The sequence below is a fragment of the Mesoplodon densirostris genome, chromosome 9 (assembly GCF_025265405.1).
Source record: "Mesoplodon densirostris isolate mMesDen1 chromosome 9, mMesDen1 primary haplotype, whole genome shotgun sequence".
NCBI lineage: Eukaryota > Metazoa > Chordata > Mammalia > Artiodactyla > Ziphiidae > Mesoplodon > Mesoplodon densirostris.
In genome coordinates this window covers 66,703,740-66,726,506 of record NC_082669.1, presented here as the reverse complement: position 1 = coordinate 66,726,506, position 22,767 = coordinate 66,703,740, and the positions used below count along the sequence as shown (strand labels likewise).

At 42.6% G+C, this 22,767-nt stretch overlaps 1 protein-coding gene across 1 annotated transcript in view; it reads right to left on the bottom strand.

The window, feature by feature from the left end:
• CHN2 (chimerin 2) overlaps positions 1-22,767 on the bottom strand; it is a 340,775-nt gene that overhangs the window by 114,243 nt on the left and 203,765 nt on the right. Inside the window, exons 4-6 of the mRNA XM_060107863.1 lie at positions 16,649-16,680; positions 12,176-12,289; positions 6,434-6,719 (exon numbers count right to left, since the gene is read on the bottom strand). Of these exons, the coding sequence (XP_059963846.1) occupies positions 6,434-6,719; positions 12,176-12,289; positions 16,649-16,680 (432 nt within the window). The remainder of the gene's footprint in view (positions 1-6,433; positions 6,720-12,175; positions 12,290-16,648; positions 16,681-22,767) is intronic.

Sequence of the window (22,767 nt, the reverse complement as noted above, 5' to 3'; positions counted from 1 at the left end):
TGTGCCAGGCCAAGGAAAGAGAATAATGGGATTCCCTCAAATGGTGTCTTGTCTTGCCAGTGCTCATTGTCACCATGTCACCTTGAGCTCTGGGTCTCAGCTTCTCATCTGTACAGGGAAGGGAATAAGAGCAGGTCGGTGGTTCTTTATTGGAATATGCATCAGAATTACTTGGAAAGCTGTTTTCAAATGACAGAGGCCCCAGAATTAGTGCTGTTGCCCACCCCCAGGGAGAGCCATTGGGAAGAACTCTGAGGTCATAATCAGGGCAACCCCTGCAGTCTCCAAAGGTGGACGGCAGTCCCAGGCGACAGAATCATTTACCTCCCAGTCAAAGGTGATAAAAGTGGCATAATAATTCCTCCCAAACACCTCCCTGGAGACGTACAGATATAAACTTTAAAAGGTGTGCTTTCTGGGGCTTCCCTGGTGGCGCAGTGGTTGGGAGTCCGCCTGCCGGGGCAGGGGACATGGGTTCGTGCCCCGGTCTGGGAAGATCCCACAAGCCGCGGAGTGGCTGGGCCCATGAGCCATGGCAGCTGAGCCTGCGCATCTGGAGCCTGTGCTCCGCAATGGGAGAGGCCACAACAGTGAGAGGCCCGTGTACCGCAAAAAAAAAAAAAAAAAAAAGGGTGTGCTTTCTGTCCATCAGACATCTGCCTAGAGCAGCAGTTCTCCAAGTGTGGTCCACCAATGTTTGGGGGACCCCAAGATCCTCTCAGAGAGTCCATAATGTCAAAACTATTTTTATCAATTGCCTTTTCCAACCCATTGACATTGTAAGTAACCTTTAATAAACTACCATTTGTTAAGTTTTGTTCTATTATTAAAAAAATTAAAAAATTCAAATTTACCTAAAAGGTCTATAAAAACATTCTTCCTTTTCCCAATGACTTATCTGTTTGAGTCCAGAGCTTCTTCGTATACTTCAAAGGAAATAATATATCACCACAGATTGAATACAGAAGCAGGAGTGAGAATCCAGATATTGTCTATTAAGCCAGACACTTAAGAAATTTACAAAATGTAAAACAATGCCAATATTCTCACTAATTTTTTTTTGTTTTGGAGAATGGGGTTATTCTAATGCAGTAAATATCAGTAGATATAACTCACACAAACAAAAGCTCTTTGGGATCCCCAGGAATTTGAAAGAGTATAAAAGGGCCCTGAGGCCAAAAAATTTGAGTGACGCAGGACCAGAATTTCAGTGAATCAGGTCATTGGGACCATTTTTATACCTAAGCGCCCCAAGCTGGAGGAACTGCCCACCTGCTTACACAAAGAATGAGCCCGAACCACAAAACAGACACCCTCTAGCCACTGCATAGCCTGATCTATGCTATAAAACCTGAGGAAATGGGGACGATTCAGTGGATTCTTGGCCGAAAATTTGTTCTTGCTCATTACTCCCACATCTGTTAAGTGTGGTCCTTTGAGATTGCAGTCAGAATGTAACTCTTCTTTCAGCCACTAGATGGCACTGCCTGCATAGAAAATACTTCAGCAAGGGGTGCATCGCGCTGTTTTCCAGAGATTTTTGATGGGGATGAATGAGGAAGGTTTGTTTGGACCATCTTAATCTGACACACACTGAATGTATTAGGATAACTTTCCTTTTTGTTCCTGTAAAGCTCTAACCTTGAGACCACTGATAGCAAGGTACTGGTAAAAAGGAGAAGCTTTCTGATAAAGATAAATCTGGTGTACAGAACAACCTAACTCATTTTTAGTTATTCCTCCATAGCAGGGGTTCTCAGCTTTAGCTGCATATCAGAATCACCCAGAGAATATAAACACCAGATGCTCTGCCCTTATCCCAATTAGTTAAATCTGTTTTCTGGGGGTGTGGCCCAGGCATTGGTATTTTTGAAAACTCCCCAGTGGGCAGGTAAGGTTGAGAATCCTAGTCCTATAAACTTTGTCATTAAGAAAACCACCCACTAGCCCGTAAAGAAGAGATACTGACTTTTTCTTGTCTCTTCATTAAATTCTCTTAATCCTACTACATTTAATTTCCCCCATCATTTAAATTTTAGCCAATAATCTGGGGAAAGGACCCAGGAAAAGAGGAGCAAAGCAAACCTTTGAACCAACTCAGGTAACCAGAACCACCAGTGTTTACTCTCTTAAGAATGTTTACATGGAGAACTTTCTGTGTGGAGGTAAAGGTGAGAAAGAATGCCAGTGCCTAAATTAGGACATAAAAGAGTCTCAGAAATATAAGAGGCATTAGAGAAAGAGGGACAGGAGTCCTTAAAAGAAAATGCTCCCAAGTATCTGACAACCTTCACTTCCCCATCTGACCTTTCATCTAACCAGGGGCTGAGAACTTTAGAATCACCTGGGGAACCTTAAAAACAGAGATGCTTGAGCTTCACCAGTAGAGGCTTTGATTTAGTAAGTCAGGAGGGGTTAACATGTGTCTACCTTTAAAAAGCTCCTAGGGTGATTCTGACCCGAAGCCGGTTTGAGAACCACTGACCAAGCCAAATCAGCTCTTTTCCAGACTGCATGACAAATTTCACACCCTTAGGGGATTCTGATTTAAAATAACTCTCGGTAAAACCTGGTTTCATGAGCAAATGTAATCTAAGTTCAAATCCATTCTTATAGCATTATATCACTTTCCATTTTATGACACCGTGTGTGTGAGTAGGAAGATGGATGATCAGAGTCATTACTGTACCTGTCACTTTTTTTTTTTTTTTTTTCGGTACACGGGCCTCTCACTGCTGTGGCCTCTCCCGTTGCGGAGCACAGGCTCCGGACGCACAGGCTCAGCGGCCATGGCTCACGGGCCCAGCCGCTCCGCGACGTGGGATCTTCCCAGACCGGGGCACGAACCTGCGTCCCCTGTATGGGCAGGCAGACTCTCAACCACTGCGTCACCAGGAAAGCCCTATAATATATTCTTAAATGTGCTTGTATTGTATCAAGAGTACAGATGATTTTTCTCCAGTAAAGCATAAATGCAATTTAATCCAGCAAGCCAAATTTACTTAATAAATGTGCTACTGAAAATATTGTTGTCACATATATTTGATTCAGTTGGGTATCGTTTACAAGGCAGTTTAGTTATTAGAGCTATTAATAGCAGTGTATTTTCAAAAACACATCACGTAAATATTAAGTGATTCTTACCATCAATTGACTTAGGATGGTCAAAAGCAAGGGTGTTTGCTTAAGGCAATAAGGGCAATAAGAACAGAATGAGGTCCAGTTGCTCCATAGATTTAAGAAGCTTTGAACTTGGAGTTAGGAAGTGTGGGTCTGATTCCTCATCCTGCTATTGTGACTTTTTCAATAAAGTGGGGATAATGATTCCTGCCCTATGTACCTGGCAAAGTTGTTCTGAGGATAAAATGGGAAACTACTTCACATGCATGAAATCTGTTTACGAACTGCAAATGTCTGAACCAATGTTAAATCCTGTTATTCTTACATTGCTTACAGCACCAGTTTTGGAGGTCAGTAGACAATCCATCTATGGAATAAATTCTGAAATAAGTTTCATAAAAGAAATGACACTGGGCATGACCATTTTAATACATGAAACGGTGGCCCTTATAGATCATAATGTTTTAAAAATCAGTTAAAGAATCAGAAAGCAAACAGATTCCTATTGGCTAACAACCACAACATTTTTTTTTGCACCCTCCCCTCTCCCCACCTCATCTGCAGTTATTAAAATCAAGTTCACTGCTAACCATCTTGACAGGAGGTAAATCTGGAAACTGCTCAAATCTGATGGGGTAGGTAATATCTTTTTGCCAATTTACACTGTTAATATTCTCGGATTTACAGGTAACATAGTCTCTCTGGATTCATTAGGAAATGATCAATAAAATAAACGGGTGGGGCTTCCCTGGTGGCGCAGTGGTTGAGTGTCCACCTGCCGATGCAGGGGACATGGGTTCGTGCCCCGGTCCGGGAAGATCCCACATGCCGTGGAGCGGCTGGGCCCGTGAGCCATGGCCGCTGAGCCTGCGCGTACGGAGCCTGTGCTCCGCAGCGGGAGAGGCCGCAACAGTGAGAGGCCCGCGTACCGCAAAAATAAATAAATAAATAAATAAAACGGGCGGATGGAGTTTAAGCACTCTGGAAAATGAAATGCTGGGCTGTCTGGATTTGAGAAGTATTAGGAAACCTACCCATTTCACTCATTAAAACCTTCAAGACGTGCCATTACCAAAGCAGACAGGTGCCGCGGACATTCTCAGTCAGTCCACTCAAGTTTCCACCGCCTCTTTTCTAGTTACTGTCTCCATGGCAGCAGTCCACTGACCTGCCTTTAAGGGAAATGGAATTTCTGGCAAGACTGAGACTTGGTAATTCCACTTGTCAATACAGGTCAGAGAGAAACAGACGGAGGCGTACCAAGTTACTTCACAAATCCAGTAACAAAATGAGTGACCCCTGGCAAATGACCAGACCCAGTATTCGGAGTGTCCTCCAGGAAAGCCAAACAAGGCATCATTAGTATCCAAGAAACCCGCACCGCCAACACCTCTCCATCAAACCTTTCACTGAGTTTGGACTTCCTCCTTCAACGTTTTCTTTATTTAACCTTTTCCTCAAAAGGTGAAAGTGTACTGGGTGGCTCACTTAAAGTGATTATTAATCTGATTATTAATTTCCTCCAAAATTTAATTTTAATAAATAAATACAAAATGATCTACAAGAAAGGACATATTTTGTCATGTAAATTTCCTTATGGGACTATCATCTAGAAATATCCGTTTCCAGTGACCCAACTTCCCTTGTGGGGGAGGGCAGAAATCGGTGAATGTCAATTCCAACACCCAGGATCTAAACTCTCATCCCAACTACACAAGAGTCACTTCCTACTCACCTCTTTTCCTGGAAATGTTCTAGTGTGTTGCCTGCAGTTGTAACAGATTGCCTTTTTTGGCGGCATCATTCTCCAAGTCAGAAATATAAACACCACTTCAGAGATTTATTTTACAATTCATCCTCTGATTTGTCATGGCTAGGAAGGTCAGCTTCCAGATTTTCTATTCTAAATTACTTTTGAACAGATTTGGCAAACAGAGTAAGGAACGGCTTTTGCCTAGATGGGAACAAACTCTGAAAGTTGGGACCCAAGTTCTCTCTCTCTCTTTTGTTGAAATGTAAACAATCAGAAACCCCACCATTTCCCAAATCAATTATTTGCAAAAGAATAAACAGGTGCTTGGGAGACTCTGGAGTTATAAAAAGAAAATGGCAAATGATTTTTTTCATGAGCCAGCTGCTCAACTGACGTGATTCTGAGGAAGGTTCTCCTAGGCTCTAAAGCTTAATTAGCAAATCAATTAAGATCATCCCCTGTCTGCCAACAGGACCGCCTGCCATCCTCTGCTCTCCTCCTCATTTCAGTGCTTTCTGGTGCATCCCCGTCGCCAAAGCCGAAGCCCAATCAGTCAACCTGAGGTTCCTTTGCTTTCTTCTAACACTGGACAACAGGGGGACGAAGGGGGCCGTTCCAGTTTAATTAAGGATTAGTAACCACCAGAAGTAGCAGTGCTCGCCCTGCTTATTTATATCTGCCCCAGTCCAAGCTCGCCTTAGAAGCTGGGCTCAGCACAGACTCAGTGGGGGCTGACTGGTGTGGCTGGCTGTCACTTTCTTTCAGTGGAAAACAGATAGGACCAGGCAAAGCAGATGGTTCCTAAAGAGGCACATCCAAAAAATCTGCTAGCAAACTGTGGTGGTGTCTTTCAAATAAACAGCAACTTACTGGAGAGGAAAATCAGATCTTCCTCGCCACATCCTGCCATGATGCAACCACCTTGAGCATCACCCACTTAGGAGCTTCTAATCCTCGGCGAGGCATATTAACTCCTCCTTTGGGACAAAGGATAGCCTGTCTTTCCAAGCCTCCCAGAGAGAGCCATCATCACCGCTAATGCTCCCATCTCTGTCAGTAAAATCTGTTATCTAGGTAACACCACCTTCAAGAGACGGCTGACCTGTGGATCACGCATGGTCACCCAGTCTTAAGAGAAGGAAATGCAAATACCATGTATTTGGCCAGCTGGGTGGAACTAGAGATGGAGCCAGTAACACCTCAAAGGGCAATTAAAAAGCAAGTGACTAGTTTCATCCTAAAACATTAATGGGATTTTTTTTTTCCTTTCAAACTCCAAATAAACTCACAGATAATTATCTGTGGAAGTCCTGGCTCTGACTGCATGAGTTGGGGCAAATCATCAAACATTTCTGGACCTCACTGTCCTCATCTGTAAAATGAGGGGGTTGAACTGAAAGATGTCCAAGGTCCCTTTTAGCATGAAAATTCTAAAGTTCTTTGGGTGGAGGTGGGGTGGTCTCCTACAACATACTGGCAAATCACATATAGAATTAATCGTCCGGTTTCTGAGCATAGATTAAAAACAGAGAGACTGTTTTTGTCCCTCGCGTAGCTTACCTTTTCAACCGCTGTGTGTTCTTCATTTGTGACGCTGGCTTTCCTTGATTCGTTTTTAGACCTGCTTAGCCTCCTGGATACTTTTTCTCTGAGTAAAGTGGCATATCCGATGTGCTCATAGATGGGATTTGTTGTCATTTTGGAAATGTATTCAGAAGCTTTCGTTTCTATGTACAGCGTGATCAAGCCATCTGTGACCAGATCGTGAATCGATTCAAACCTCTTCTCACCCACAAAGTGTTTTCCATCATAGAAGAGCCTGTAGTTTAAGGTCTGGTTTCCAAACCTGCCCATGAGGAAGGAGAAATCACAGTAGTGTTAGAAATCAGGCCAGTGAGTGGCAATGGCAGCTAAAACTTCCCGAGCGTGTACTGAATGCCAGGCACTGGGCTAAGCCCTTGTACATGATTTTCCCCATTAAGTTATCATGGAGACCCGTTGAGACAGGTGCAATTATTATCCCCGTTTGACTGCTCAGGAAACTGAGCCTTGAAAAGATGGGGTACCTGATTGAGGCTACATCCCTGGAAAGAGGCAAAGGTGGGTTTGACCCTAGCCAGTCATATGGCATCATTTGGTCCTAGAAATCACTAAGGCCATTGGGTCATAATCATTCTCATTTGTAAAAGTCAGGGAGTACTGCCTGATTTACAGATATCTTACTAAAATTTCTTAATGGGAACTAGCCATGCCCCTCCACCCCTCCCCTGTACCAGGCAATTACCTGTGCAAGGGAAGCTATCACCACTGGCCTGATGTCCTTTTATTATTACATCTTTTTTTTTTTTTTTTTTTTGCGGTACGCGGGCCTCTCACTGTTGTGGCCTCTCCCATTGCGGAGCACAGGCTCCAGACGCACAGGCTCAGCGGCCATGGCTCACGGGCCCAGCCACTCCGAGGCATGTGGGATCTTCCCGGACTGGGGCACAAATCCGTGTCCCCTGCATCGGCAGGCGGACTCCCAACCACTGTGTCACCAGGGAAGCCCTTATTATTACATCTTTAACCACTATCAGTAAAGCACCCCATGCCTCCCACCCCAGTTGGTCCAACAGAAGGGAAACAGGGGAGCTGTGTGGAGCTCCCTGCTTGCACGCCAGAGCCAGCATTCCAGTGACCTAATCATCAGGGTGCTCTCCCTTTAGTGCTGATTGTTCCCTCTTGGCCTTGGTCCTATATCTCACAGCCCCTGCTTGGCTCCCCACTGGGACTGTCAACTCCTGCTGCTGGGGTGCTGGGAAGCTGGGAAAATACTTTGCATTTCTAGAGCACCTGCTACTCTTGAAGTGCTTCCTCATAATGACATCACTGAAGATACGTCATCCCCATTTGCAACTTGGAAAGCATCTACATTTCCACAATCACAACATCAAGATGGTGGGTTGAACACACCTTTGTGGGCTGACCTGGGAAGTGTTTCTTTCTTTCTTTTTTTTAAAATAAATTTATTTATTTATATTCTTATGGCTGCGTTGGGTCTTCATTGCTGCACGCAAGCTTTCTCTAGTTGCGGCGAGAGCAGGCTACTCTTCGTTGCGTGCGCCGGCTTCTCGTTGCAGTGGCTTCTCTTGCTGCGGAGCACGGGCTCTAGGTGCATGGGCTTCAGTAGTTGTGGCACGCAGGTTCAGTAGTTGTGGCTTGCGGGCTCTAGAGCATGGTGTCCCCTGCATTGGTAGGTGGACTCCCAACCACTGTGCCACCAGGGAAGGCCCTGGGAAGTGTTTCATTGATACCATTTCTTCCATGGAGAAAGAGCTTCCCAATTCCAAAGAGTTCACGAATGAACTTTTGGAATACAATCCAATTCTGAAATTGAAAACCTTCACCAAACCTTACAGGATTGCCATGAGGATCAAAGGACATAATATATTTGATCCAGGTTAGGAAGGTACAGTAAATGCAATGCCTTGTGGGTGCTGTGATTTTTATTTTATTTTTTGTTTAACATCTTTATTGGAGTATAATTACTTTACAATGGTGTGTTAGTTTCTGCTTTATAACAAAGTGAATCAGCTATACATATACATATATCCCCATATCTCCTCCCTCTTGCGTCTCCCTCCCACCCTCCCTATCCCACCTCTCTAGGTGGTCACAAAGCACTGAGCTGATCTCCCTGTGCTATGTGGTTGCTTCCCACTAGCTGTCTATTTTACATTTGATAGTGTATATATGTCCATGTCACTCTCTCACTTCATCCCAGCTTACCCTTCCCCCTCCCTGTGTCCTCAAGTCCATTCTCTACGTCTGCATCTTTATTCCTGTCCTGCTCCTAGGTTTTTCAGAACCATATATATATATATATTTTTTTTAGATTCCATATATATGTGTTAGCATACGGTATTTGTTTTTCTCTTTCTGACTTACTTCACTCTGTATGATAGACTCAAGGTCCATCCATCTCACTACAAATAACTCAATTTCGTTTCTTTATATGGCTGAATAATATTCCATTGTATATATGTGCCATGTCTTCTTTACCCATTCATCTGTCAGTGGACCCTTAGGTTGCTTCCATATCCTGGCTACTGTAAATAGTGCTGCAATGAACATTGTGGTACATGACTCTTTTTGAATTATGGTTTTCTCAGGGTATATGCCCAGTAGTGGAATTGCTGGGTCGTATGGTAGTTCTAGCTTTAGTTTTTTAAGGAACCTTCATAGTGTTCTCCATAGTGGCTGTATCAATTTACATTCCCACCAACAGTGTAAGAGGGTTCCCTTTTCTCCACACCCTCTCCAGCATTTATTGTCTGTAGATTTTTTGATGATGGCCATTCTGACTGGTGTGAGGTGATACCTCATTGTAGTTTTGATTTACATTTCTCTAATGATTAGTGATGTTGAATATCCTTTCATGTGTTTGTTGGCAATCTGTATATCTTCTTTGGAGAAATGTCTATTTTGGTCTTCTGTCCATTTTTGGATTGGGTTGTTTTGTTTTTTTGATATTGAGCTTCAGGAGCTGCTTATATATTTTGGAGATTAATCCTTTGTCAGTTGCTTCATTTGCAAATATTTTCTCCCATTCTGAGGGTTGCCTTTTCATCTTTTTTTATGTTTTCCTTTGCTGTGCAAAAGCTTTTAAGTTTCATTAGGTCCCATTTATTTATTTTTGTTTTTATTTCCATTTCTGTAGGAGGTGGGTCAAGAAGGATCTTGCTGTGATTTATGTCATAGAGTGTTCTGCCTATGATTTCTTCTAACAGTTTTATAGTGTCTGGCCTTACATTTAGGTCTTTAATCCATTTTGAGTTTATTTTTGTGTATGGTGTTAGGGAGTGTTCTAATTTACAAATGCCAAAGGAACTTCTCTAGGCAGGAAACACAAGAGGAGGAAAAGACCTACAATAACAAACCCCAAAAAATTAAGAAAATGGTAATAGGAACATACATATTGATAACTACCTTAAATGTAAATGGATTAAATGCTCCAACCAAAAGACACAGACTGGCTGAATGGATACAAAAACAAGACCCGTATATATGCTGTCTACAAGAGACCCACTTCAGACCTAGGGACACATACAGACTGAGAGTGAGGGGATGGAAAAAGGTATTCCATGCAAATGGAAATAAAAAGAAAGCTGGAGTAGCAATTCTCATATCAGACAAAACAGACTTTAAAATAAAGACTAGGGCTTCCCTGGTGGCGCAGTGGTTAAGAATCCGCCTGCCAATGCAGGGGACACGGGTTCAAGCCCTGGTCCAGAAAGACTCCACATGCCTCGGAGCAACTAAGCCCGTGTGCCAGAACTACTAAGTCTGCGCTCTAGAGCCTGCGAGCCACAAGTAATGAGCCCCCATGCCACAACTACTGAAGCCTGCGTGCCTAGAGCCCGTGCTCTGCAACAAGAGAAGCCACCACAATGAGAAGCCCGTGCACCACAACAAAGAGTAGCTCCCACTTGCCACAACTAGAGAAAGCCTGCACACAACAAAGACTCGACACAGCCAAAAATAAATAAAATAAATTTTAAAAAATAATAATAATAAAAAAATAAAATAAAGACTATTACAAGAGACAAAGAAGGACACTACACAATGATCAAGGGATCAATCCAAGAAGAAGATATAACAACTGTAAATATTTATGCACCCAACGTAGGAGCACCTCAATACATAAGGCATATACTAACAGCCATAAAAGGGGAAATCGACAGTAGCACAATAATAGTAGGGGACTTTAACACCCCACCTTCACAAATGGACAGATCATCCAAAATGAAAATAAATAAAGAAACACAAGCTTTAAATGATACATTAAACAAGATGGACTTAATTGATATTTATAGGACAATCCATCCAAAAACAACAGAATACACTTTCTTCTCAAGTGCTCATGGAACATTCTCCAGGATAGACCATATACTGGGTCACAAATCAAGCCTTAGTAAATTTAAGAAAATTGAAATCGTATCAAGTATCTTTTCTGACCACAACACTATGAGACTAGATATCAATTACAGGAAAAAATCTGTAAAAAATACAAACACATGGAGGCTAAACAATGCACTACTAAATAACCAAGAGATCACTGAAGAAATCGAAGAAGAAATCAAAAAATACCTAGAAACAAATGACAATGAAAACACGACGACCCAAAACCTATGGGATGCAGCAAAAGCAGTTCTAAGAGGGATACAATCCTACCTCAAGAAACAAGAAACATCTCAAATAAACAACCTAACCTTACACCTAAAGCAATGAGAGAAAGAAGAACAAAAAAACTCCAAAGTTAGCAGAAGGAAAGAAATCATAAAGATCAGATCAGAAATAAATGAAAAAGAAATGAAGGAAACAATAGCAAAGATCAATAAAACTAAAAGCTGGTTCTTTGAGAAGATAAACAAAATTGATAAACCATTAGCCAGACTCAACAAGAAAAACAGGGAGAAGACTCAAATCAATAGAATTAGAAATGAAAAAGAAGTAACAACTGACACTGCAGAAATACAAAGGATCATGAGGGATTACTACAAGCAACTATATGCCAATAAAATGGACAACCTGGAAGAAATGGACAAATTCTTAGAAAAGCACAACCTTCCGAGACTGAACCAGGAAAAAACAGAAAATGTAAACAGACCAATCTTAAGCACTGAAATTGTGATTTTTAATACTGTGATTTTGTGGTAAAGTGCTCTGATGGCTCGCTGGCATGGAGCGTTATGACTGCCCCCGGGAGCTCAGTGGGTCAGCGTGATCTCTGAGAGAATCCCCTGGTAAAGTGCACGGCTGTGCAGGCACACACGCACAACGTGAGGTGAAGAATTTTGCCGAGGATGAAGGGAGGCAGAGGTGTGTCTCAGTCAGCAGGCTTGATGTTGCAGAAGGAAGCAGCCCTAGAGCACCAGCTTTGCAGATGATTCTCCAAAGAATGCTGTGTATGCATAAACAGAGCCTCAGAGCCCATCAACTGATAACAGGAAATGTATAAGCCTCTGACATGCTGCTGGCTGCTTTGTAAATGAAGTGAAAATAAAAACTAATTAGGGGGGAATGGGGAGCAATTGATTTAATGAGTACAGAATATTTGGGATGATGAAAAAGTTCTGGAAATGGATAGTGGAGACGGTTGCAGGACACAGAATGTATTTAATGGCGCTGAATTGTACACTAAAAAATGCTTAAAGTGGTACATTTACATTGTATGTTATGTATATTTTACCGCAAAAAAAAATGGGAAAAAAATAAAGTCTCCTATAAAGCAGTTGCAACAGTGGATGAAATCAGACTCACCTTAGTGCTAACGTGTAGCACCCTGGCTGGCGCTGGCTTTCTCTGAGAATGTAGGCGCCCTCCACGCCTCCAAGAAGCTCATCTGCCTGCTCTCGGGAGATGATCCCATGAAACCTGAGGAGAGACAAGACCATCTTTGTTCTGAACAGATCACATACCAACATGGACCACAAAGAGCTGCCTAAAAAAGATGGCGGGTCCACCTGGAATCTACAGCTCCCCATTTAAATGAAGAGGGTGTGACTACTGTATACTTCCAGATGGCTTGGACCTGGCTCTCAGCATGCACCCAAACAGATAGTAAGTACGCAAGTAGGCAAGGCAAAAGGAAGAACACCCAGTCCACCTGGCTTTCTGCTATCGTCTTTGATCATAAGCTGAAAATTAAAGTCGTAACCAAAAGCCAGGTTATGGCTCCTCTTTTAACCATGAAGAAAAGCAAAAGAGCATTTACCAGTTTAGCACTCTGCTCATCACTAGGTATTATCCTGATTGCAAAGGAGCACGTACTGGTTATCACCCTGCTTACTTCAGTGTGGGGTGTTGTTCATTTTACAGGCTCATTCTCTGGAAAGAATAGCCAGAAGTAATGAACAGTCTTCCATTCCTCTAAATGTTGAGAGCAATCGCTTAGGGATGTGCTTGGAAAATGTACCTATTTTTCTTTTTTAAAGATAATGTTTATTTTTTCCCCTGCAATTTAAAAAGTAATACACATGCATGTAGAAAATTCGGTAGGATTGCAAGCTTGGCCAGTAACTGCTTTGCTCTGGAGGGGATGTCTGGGACCTAGAGAGTGGACAGCGATGCCAGGGGAGAAGAGAACAGGACAGGAGTTAGGGACACACAACCAGCCAGCTCTCTCTGCTGCCCTAAAGCAAAGACAGTGGCTCACCCCTGTTATCAGAGATTTGATCAATCTGTGTTTCAGAGGAAGGTGGGAGCTGGGTTGTGTCGGCGTGAGGCCAGGGCCAAGGGGTCCCAGGCTCCTGGGAGAGGGAGCACCACCCTCTTTCTAGGATTACCCAATCTTAGGGAATTGGGGGGAATAAATTAGAGACGAAGTTTTCTGGACAGAGAATCCCCTTTTACCTTCCTGGAAGGGAGACAGGAGGGAGGGAAGCTGGCTACACAAGAAGTGCTGTTGTTTTTTTCCACAGGAATGCAAAGATTCTTAGAGGACACATGTACCAGGATAACATTTTGGAAAAAAATAAACCTATCACAATACTCACGTCCTAATTCCCTTCTATTCTTTACAACTAGACCTTACAAGCTGAAGCTTTAGTCCTAGGGGAGTGAGGTCAAACATTCTGGCCTTGAGTTCTCAGATCAACTCTCAAAAGCCTAGGGCTTTTGAGATATATTTCCCAAGTGATAGCTTGGGAAAAAGGGGTGTTCTGGCTTCTCAAATTTTGGTTTTAAATCTTGAGAGTCAATGTATGGAGGTCTTGCAGCATCGCTTTCCCGGGGTGAGGATGAATGTGCTGTGTGACATAAGAGCAACCCTCCTTTCCAAAAGACCAGTGTCCCCAGTTCTTTTGGGAGTGAGATTGGGAGAAATTTGGCCAGAATCCATGTTCAGTGGGTCTAAGCTGGGAGGTGGAGAAGCCTCCTTTGCAGCAAGAGCAGGGGCTGGAGAAGGCTGGACATGGTTTGGGCAGAGACCTGAGGGGAGCCCTGCAGATCCCAGGCCATCGAGAGAGAGAGAGAGAGAGAGAGAGAGAGAGAGAGAGGGAGAGAGAGAGAAGAGAGAGAAGAGAGAGAAGAGAGAGAGAGAGGTGGGAGGGACGTGGAGAGGATAGAAGGGCAGAGGGCGTTGGAAAGTTTCCCACATCAGAAAGGACAAAAGCTGGTGCCACAAGAGGTTTGAGGCTGGGATGTCCAAGACACAACCTGACAGGGCAGGTCAGGGGGTGACCACAGCAGGAAGAGGCACACGCAGCGAAGGGCACAGAAACCTGACACCCCTGACCCAGGTCACTCTGTGGGGGGAGAAGGGCAAAAAAAAAAAAAAAAAAAAGGGAGAAGGAATATCCCAAATAGGCAGTTAACCTGAAAGCAGTTTTGTTTGAACTCCCTTGAATGGACATGTTTCAGGGATGGCCAGCAGCAGATGTCAGGTGTCAAGAACTAAGTTAAATTCAATTGTTCAAAAGAAGAAAATGACAATCTTGTGCATCTGAAGACCCAGTGTGTGGCTCATCAGCCCCTTTAGGCATGGATTTAAAAGTACCCATCATGTATATATCTATGATCCCAACTTTTCAAAAAAAAGAGCCTGCACAAAGACTGGGAAGAAAGAGATGAAGGGAAAAAAGTTAACAATGCTTCTCTTTCATGGTGGGGCTATGGTGTTTTCCACCTTGTAGATTCCTATATGCTCTAATTTTCCCAAATTAATTGGGTATTAATTGATTAACTTTTTAAGAACAAAAGTAATACTTACCCACAGTGGGAAAATTCAAAATTTGAAAGTTAAAAGGCATGAAAGAAACAAAAATATAAACAGTAGAGAAATAAAAATTCCCTTTCCCTAATGGTATCTATTGAACACACTTTCTTGTGATTCTTTCTAGGAAAAAAAATATGCATATATGTTTCCTGAATAGAGCATGTCTTACTTTTTGAATGGAACAACAAAAACTTTCATTTTTAAAAAAGAAAGGGAAACACAGAATATGAAGTTTTTAAGCTAACGTCCCTCTAATATGATATATATATATATATATATATATATTTTTTTTTTTTTGCGGTACGTGGGCCTCTCACTGTTGTGGCCTCTCCCGTCGCAGAGCACAGGCTACGGACGCACAGGCTCAGGGGCCATGGCTCACGGGCCTAGCCGCTCCGTGGCATGTGGGATCTTCCCGGACCGGGTCTCGAACCCGTGTCCCTTGCATCAGCAGGCGGACTCCCAACGACTGCGCCACCAGGGAAGCCCTATTCCTTTTTTATGGTTAAGAAAATGTTTCTTTGGTCTCGTTTCACTCTATAGTTTATGTCGATCGGGGGAGGGGAGGTTGGACTATGAGAACTAGAAGATTATTCAACAAAACTTTTATGCAAAAAAGGGAAACAATAAATAGAGTTTCTTTTGGAATTCATGTACAAAAATGTTCTATTTGAGAAGTATATAATAGGTTTTCATTTTCTCTTTTTAAAATTAATTCTCTTTTCTTTTGCTCTATGAGCAAAATCCAAATCAGTATACTGAAGAAAACTAAGTCCTATTACAACCAGGTTAGATGTTAGGGACATGGGGGTGGAAGAGAGAGGAGGCCGGTGATGCAGGCAGGTATTCCAGAGCCCCCAACTGAATTCCCAAGGCCCGGTAGGAAGGTTCAGAAACGCAGCCGTAGCAACTAGGAAGTGGCTGCTGAACTGGGACAAATAAGAGGGTCATTCATCACGGAAGTGAAGCTCTGATGGGTAAGGGAATAGAGGAAGAAGGTTTTGTATTGGCTGGGAGAGCTTTGGGAGCTGAAAGAGACTTTAACCTTATAATGCCTCCAGGTGGGTCATGGGAAGAAAATCGAATTGTGCATCTGACTGACATCCTCCCCCCTCCGCCCCCGCCCTTTGCTCTGTCTGGGTGGTTCTGCCTGCTGTGAGCTGTGCACATGCCACAGCCCGAGACTGCCAGCTATTTTTATGGTAATGCGTATTTGCTTTGCAGTAGGTTTCTGAGAAAGTAAAACAAGAGATGAAATTAAGAGGAAAAAGGGGGGGACTTCCCTGGCGGTCCAGTGGTTAAGACTTCGCCTTCCAATGCAGGGGTGCAGGTTCGATTCCTGGGCAGGGAGCTAAGATCCCACATGCCTTGTGGCCGAAAAACCAAAACATAAAACAGAAGCAATATTGTAACAAATTCAATAAAGACTAAAAATGGTCCACATTAAAAAATATATATATTAAAAAAAGAGGAAAATGGGGGAAATCATAATTATGGTATTAAGGCAATTTGGCTAATAGATCCATGTCAAGAGAAATCATCATTTTGTTTTTAGGAGACTGCAAGGAAATGGGACGACTTTCCTGAGTGTTGCGTTTACTGAGGTAGATGAAAGTAAGGAATTCAGCCTCAGTTTACATTCTTCGACACACTAGCTGTTTACATAGTATTGAAGTAGAAAGTGAAATGAAATACTAACAGAGCCACAGTTATGAAAAATGCCGCCTCACGCCTTACGTTTCAAATACTTGCCAGGCACTCAGTGGCTGCTTTTGTGAAGAGAACTGAATGTAGCAGGAGATAGTCTCCCTCCCACATTCATGAAGCCAAGCACCTGAATATTATAAGAAAATTCAGTACAAAGGGATCTGATTGCATTTATCCTTATTATTAAACTCTTGCACAATGGACATTTGATGAAGACTACATATTGGAAAAGTTTTAATATTTAATATTTAAATGACATAGAAAGTGACTACTTATTACATTATTAAAACAATGAATAGCATAATACATACTCTCTTCCATAATATTTTGGTCTGTTTTCCACCTATATTGAAAAGAAGAAAAGTGTTAATAATGCATTTGAAGTCAAATCAGATAGATAAAAATACTATTCAATAAACAGAGCTAGAGTCCTGGGAATAATTTTATTCCAGTTTTTATTCCCCACATCAGAGATCTATGAAACTCTGGAGTTAAGCAACATATTCCACTCTCTTGAGTAAAAATGACCTAGAATTGCCATATTTCTCTAATCATTAGGCTCACTCCCCACCCAAACTCAATCACCCGATAAAAAAATTTTTGGAGGAAACACAGTGAGGCTTATTTTAATATTAAGGAATTTATAAAAGTATTACAAGACTTCATCCTGAAGGATAGAACAAATACTTTTAGCATGAATAAAACACAAACATTTATTTCAATCTTCATCTAATTGTTTCATTATGTATTTATAATAAAAATGGGGAGTGCACCCAGATTAAAAAATAAGTTTAATTTGGTCTCTTTCCCGATAAAATCAATATCCTAACATTCTTATTTTTTTCATCAAATGGTGAATGGGCTAAAATTCACTTGACACCAGAGGTACAAGCTTTGGACGATAAGATTTATGAGTTGACTGAAAAGCATAAACATTCCAGAAAAGATTTTTCAATCACATCTTGAGCCTTGGGGTTATCACATTGGATTTCTGCCACATATATGTGATAATCTACTTTCATATGAACTTTGTTTTCTTACATTCAAGGTGTTGGAGGTGGTAAGAAATTAACATGAATTCTCATGTTCAGCTTTCATTCTTCTAGTCTGATTCCAGGGACACTGAGAACATGTAGAGCTACATGAAGTTATGGATTTCACTGATGGTTATAACAGCAAGATCATGTTTGTTTACTAGGGTAGAATATGAGCTGGGCAGCTATTTCATTTACAGTCATTTCTGTTTACAGTCAAATGGGCAGTTTTCTCAGCAGGGCACCATGGTGGGATTTGAAGGCAGTTTCCCGGCCTATCTTTATTCTCCAAAGGATGCAGGGGATCTGAGTGGGCAGTAGGGAGGTGTGGACTAGAGGAAAAGGTTCAAAAGGGGAGCCGGGTCTCTGTGGACCAGCTTGACAAGCCTGCCTTGGACAAGCCTCGCTGGCATAAAACTAATCATCTAGATACTTCTAAATATGTGTTCACTCTTCCGTGCATTTTACACCTGAAAAGCACTGAACCAAGAGAGGGTATTCATCACTCTTTACGGTTTGAAGCCTGCTGTGTGTCATTTATGAAGGAAGATCTAAATAATATGATTAATTGAAGCACAAAGTGTGTAAAAAGGCACCTTGTTATCTGATTACTCTACATGCTGGAAAGCTTTTGAATGTGAGTTGAACATTTTGTCATTTACATTGTTCTACTGGCTTTCACAGTTCTTTCTTACTCTCAGGATACTGTAGATAATGTGGCTGCAACACCAACATGCCATAGAAGAAATTAAGAATTTTAGAAACGCTGATGGAAGTAGGTAATATATAATATGCAAGATATCTCTCCTTTCTTTGAGAGTCAATGTTCCACATTTTGAAATGACTCCCTATTTATCAGGACAATTTTATTTCCATCTTTTTGGCTAAGCCATAACACAGATTTGCAAATCTAGGTGTAGCTACCAACCCCATTCCCTTCCTCCATCCTCTTATCTTTCCAAAAGAGAAGGGTAATTTTTTTTTTTAATATGTGAAAGACAAGTTTTATTTGCCTCCAAAGGACTCAGGTAATTTAGAGAAATTTAAAATACAGTTAGTTGGTAAGGGGGAATCATCCCTAATCAGCAGCTGCCGAATAATCAAGCCTAACTACCCAGTTGGGCCTCAGAACACTGTTAACCTGTCTTTGTGTAAAAACGAAATGACTACAGTTTTAATTATAATTTGGGGTTATCCATGTAGTCTAACCCTTCTCCCTCACAACCCTTATTCCATTGAATATTGACTCTACCGGTTGAAAAGGAAAATATTTCCTTGAGATTAATAAAAAAACAAAAGGGTGGTAGACTATAATAAGAGAAGGGTAATTAATCTAATTTCCCAGATGGACAGCATGGTAGATGGAGCTTACTACTAACTCCTGGTGTGCAGGTAAGTAGTTAATTTAATTGACTCTTAAGAAGACAACAAATTGCTTTCAGTTCATCCGTCACTCATAAAAATATATGGTACACTTATGTTCAGAGCTCTGTGCTCAGCCCTGTCATTGTTCGCGAAGTGATGACCTCACAGGTGTGAGAGGAAAGATATAAGGAGCTCAGGGGTGTTCTGTACTTGCAGTAAGAGGAAACACTTGAAAAATCTAACATAGGCCCCCAAATAGGGAAGTCACTATCTAGGGTGCGTTGAGGAATACCAAATAAGATCCTGCCTGCAGGACCCTTTGATCCAATTGAAGAACAAATCTGCATATGAAAACTGCAAGAAAATAAAACAAGAGCACTGAATTGTGTGGGAGAGACTACACATGGAATAGGGCCATACAATAGGTCCCAAATATTGCACAAAACATATACTAGAATGTTATTCTTTATTTAGCTGAAATTCAAATTTAACTAGGCATCCTGTTTTTATTTCATTTTTTCTAAATCTGGCAACCCTACACAGGGAGAGAGGAAAGAAACGTGGAAGTAAGAGAGAGCAAAGACAGAGGATGTGGGCAGTCATCTGATCACTGCTCCCACTGTCCAGGCTGTTTTGATACTGATCTGATTCAACGTCTCATCCCTGTGTTGTCTCTGTTGCTCTCAAAGAAAACATAGCTTCCTCGTTAATGTTAAAGAGAGAGAGAATGGCTGGGATTAAAAACAGATACAACAATCACCTCTTCCTTTCCTAAACTTTTGCTCACAGGAATCTAAACGTAGTCTTTCCACCGCTCACTAAGCTTTTAACCAGTCAAGAGCTTAATATAAGTTAAATGACCCCAGAAAAATCATAGAATGTGCACATTTTTTTTAAGGCAGATAATTTTGGATCCTCAGATCCAGACAAAATACAGTCGGCTGATGTCAGGGCTCCAAGGGACAAGGGACCTGACGAGAGAAACTAGAACCTCTACCCTGTGATGGAGTATTGCCTTAAAGGAGCCTGACTCTCTCCAGGTGCTGCCCCACATTAGACACTGATGGAGTCAGGACCCACCTGTGAAATGCAGCTTTGTTTTATTAAAGCTGTAGCGTTGAATTTCAATTTCCAGGTGTATGAGAATGAGACAGAGGACAATTGATAAACAAAAAGTAAGACAGCTCAGAAGTTCTTGCATTTTCATTGAGAATTATGCTTGTTAAAATCAGGCAACTTGGGCCTCCCTGGTGGCGCAAGTGGTTGAGAGTCCGCCTGCCGATGCAGGGGATACGGGTTCGTGCCCCGGTCTGGGAGGATCCCATATGCCGCGGAGCGGCTGGGCCCGTGAGCCATGGCCGCTGAGCCTGCGCGTCCGGAGCCTGCGCGTCCGGAGCCTGTGCTCCGCGACGGGGGAGGCCACAGCAGTGAGAGGCCCGCATACCGCAAAAAAAAAAAAAAAAAAAAAAAAAAAAAAAAAAAAATCAGGCAACTTGACAAAAAATGGAGGGCTAATTTAGGTAGTCATGTGGATTCAGGAAGGGACAAAAATGTAATATATCGGGCTTCCCTGGTGGCGCAGTGGTTGAGAGTCCGCCTGCCGATGCAGGGGACACGGGTTCATGCCCCGGTCCGGGATGTTCTCACATGCCGCAGAGTGGCTACGCCCATGAGCCATGGCCACTGAGCCTGTGCGTCTGGAGCCTGTGCTCCGCAACGGGAGAGGCCACAGCAGTGAGAGGCCGGCGTACCGCAAAAAAAAAAAAAAAAAAAAAAAAAAGTAACATATCCCAACATGAAGGAAAGTTGGTTCTGGAACTTCCCTGCCACTGTGATTATCCTAGGATAACCCATCAGCTTGGTGAAACTGGTCATTGAGGACATGACTAACAGAAATCAGATCTGCAATGCCTGCTTTTGGGGTTTAGTGATCCAGCTCCAAGAAGTGAAAGAAGCCCACCCTTTTCAGGACAGAAAACTAATAATTTGTATACATATTGCTGGATCTTCCAATACTGGATCCTTTCATGATCTACCCGGTTCTGAAAGGAACACCTCTTTTTGCAAAAGGAGGATACCAAGTAGATCGATGAGCAAACACCTGAAATGGGTCCTGCCCAAGACACTGGTGAATTTGGTATGTGTGGTGTGACTGTGAAGAATGGTGGTTGATTCTTTTTATAAATATAACTGAACATCATATTCTAAGTAAGCATCATGTACAGGAGAATAGTCCCTCAAGGTAGGTAATACATGACACTGATGTCACTGTTGATGAGAACACTTTTGGAATTCCTGTTTTGGAACTGCCTTAAGAATTACTACCCTTGGGCTCCCCTGGTGGCGCAGCGGTGGAGAGTCCGCCTGCCGACGCAGGGGACGCGGGTTCGTGCCCCGGTCCGGGAGGATCCCACGTGCCGCGGAGCGGCTGGGCCCGCGAGCCATGGCCGCTGGGCCTGCGCGTCCGGAGCCTGTGCTCCGCAGCGGGAGAGGCCACAACAGTGAGAGGCCCGCGTACCGCAAAAAAAAAAAAAAAAAAAAAAAAAAGAATTACTACCCTTTTTTTTTTGCGGTGCGCGGGCCTCTCACTGTTGTGGCCTCTCCCGCTGCGGAGCACAGGCTCCGGACGCGCAGGCCCAGCGGCCATGGCTCGCGGGCCCAGCCGCTCCGCGGCACGTGGGATCCTCCCGGACCGGGGCACGAACCCGCGTCCCCTGCGTCGGCAGGCGGACTCTCCACCGCTGCGCCACCAGGGGAGCCCTACCCTTTTTCTTGGATATACTTACAGCTGCATTTCTCCAAGTGTGGTCTGGTCATTCAAAACAGAAATTTCAAGATGCTCATTAAAGGCTGCAGGATCCTGATCCCTTCCTCAGACAAACTGAATCAGAATTACTTAGGGTGGGGCTTTAATGTGTTATTTAATCAAGTTCCCCTGGATGATATTTAAGCATACACTAAAGTTTCAGAATCACCTGGTAAATAGAAACATACATTTATTTTTTGAGAATGGATTTGAGAGTGGATGTTATTGTGGTAAACAGGTATAAGTTATTCAGAGCCAAATTCAGTAAATGGGGTGAGTGATCCGACTTGGAAACACATCTGAGACAAAAATGAGGCATGATCCTAAGATACTAAGATTTGCACTGTGACTTATTCTGAAGGTTCTATAGAAGAGCATTCCCAGCACACTCTAGGCAATGGGAAATTGGTGGAGTAAAAGCACAGCTTCCCAAGATGACTGATTGGAAAGTGACCACCCTCATGTAATATATGTTAAACTATTTCATGACTTTATAGTCACACCTCATATATAATTATTGCCAGTACTGTGACTACTGAAGATGGTTTTAGTCCTGTCTAGCCCTGTCCATACAATGCACTCACCCACCGCTCAACAGTCCATCGTTTTTTGTATGTTCTTATTTTAAGATCCTGAACTTTCTTTTAATAAAATAAAGGTGGATCACAAGATGGTTGAAAGGGTGGGCTCTACACTCAGACTGCCTGTCTTTGAGGTCAGATCAGTGTGTCCATAAGCAGGTTACTAATCTCTCTGTTACTCAGTTTCCTCATCTTTAAAATGGGGATGATAACAAAAATACCTGCTTCACTGAGTTGTAATAATTAAGTTAGTAAATACATGCAACATGGTTGCAACAGTGCCTGGAGTACAGAGATATTCAATGAATATTAGCTATTACTGGTGCCCAGAGAGACCCTCCTGTGTAGAGAAGGAAGAGGTAGGCCCATTATTTTCTGTGCTCTTAAAGCTCCTTTTACTGATCTCTGCTGAAAAACTTGACATCTCACCATATTTTAAATCTTTACTGGGCTGGTTCTTCTCTAACTATTCTGTGAGTGTTTCGAAGCAGCCATTTTTGTCTTCATCATCATTGTATTCCTAGGATTTCACCTGATGTCAGGCACAGAGTGAATGCAGGCACCTCTTGTTATCTGAATCAAATCCATTCCTAAAAATGTGTTGGGTAGCAGAGTTTCAAATAGCAAGAGCCTATATTCCATTA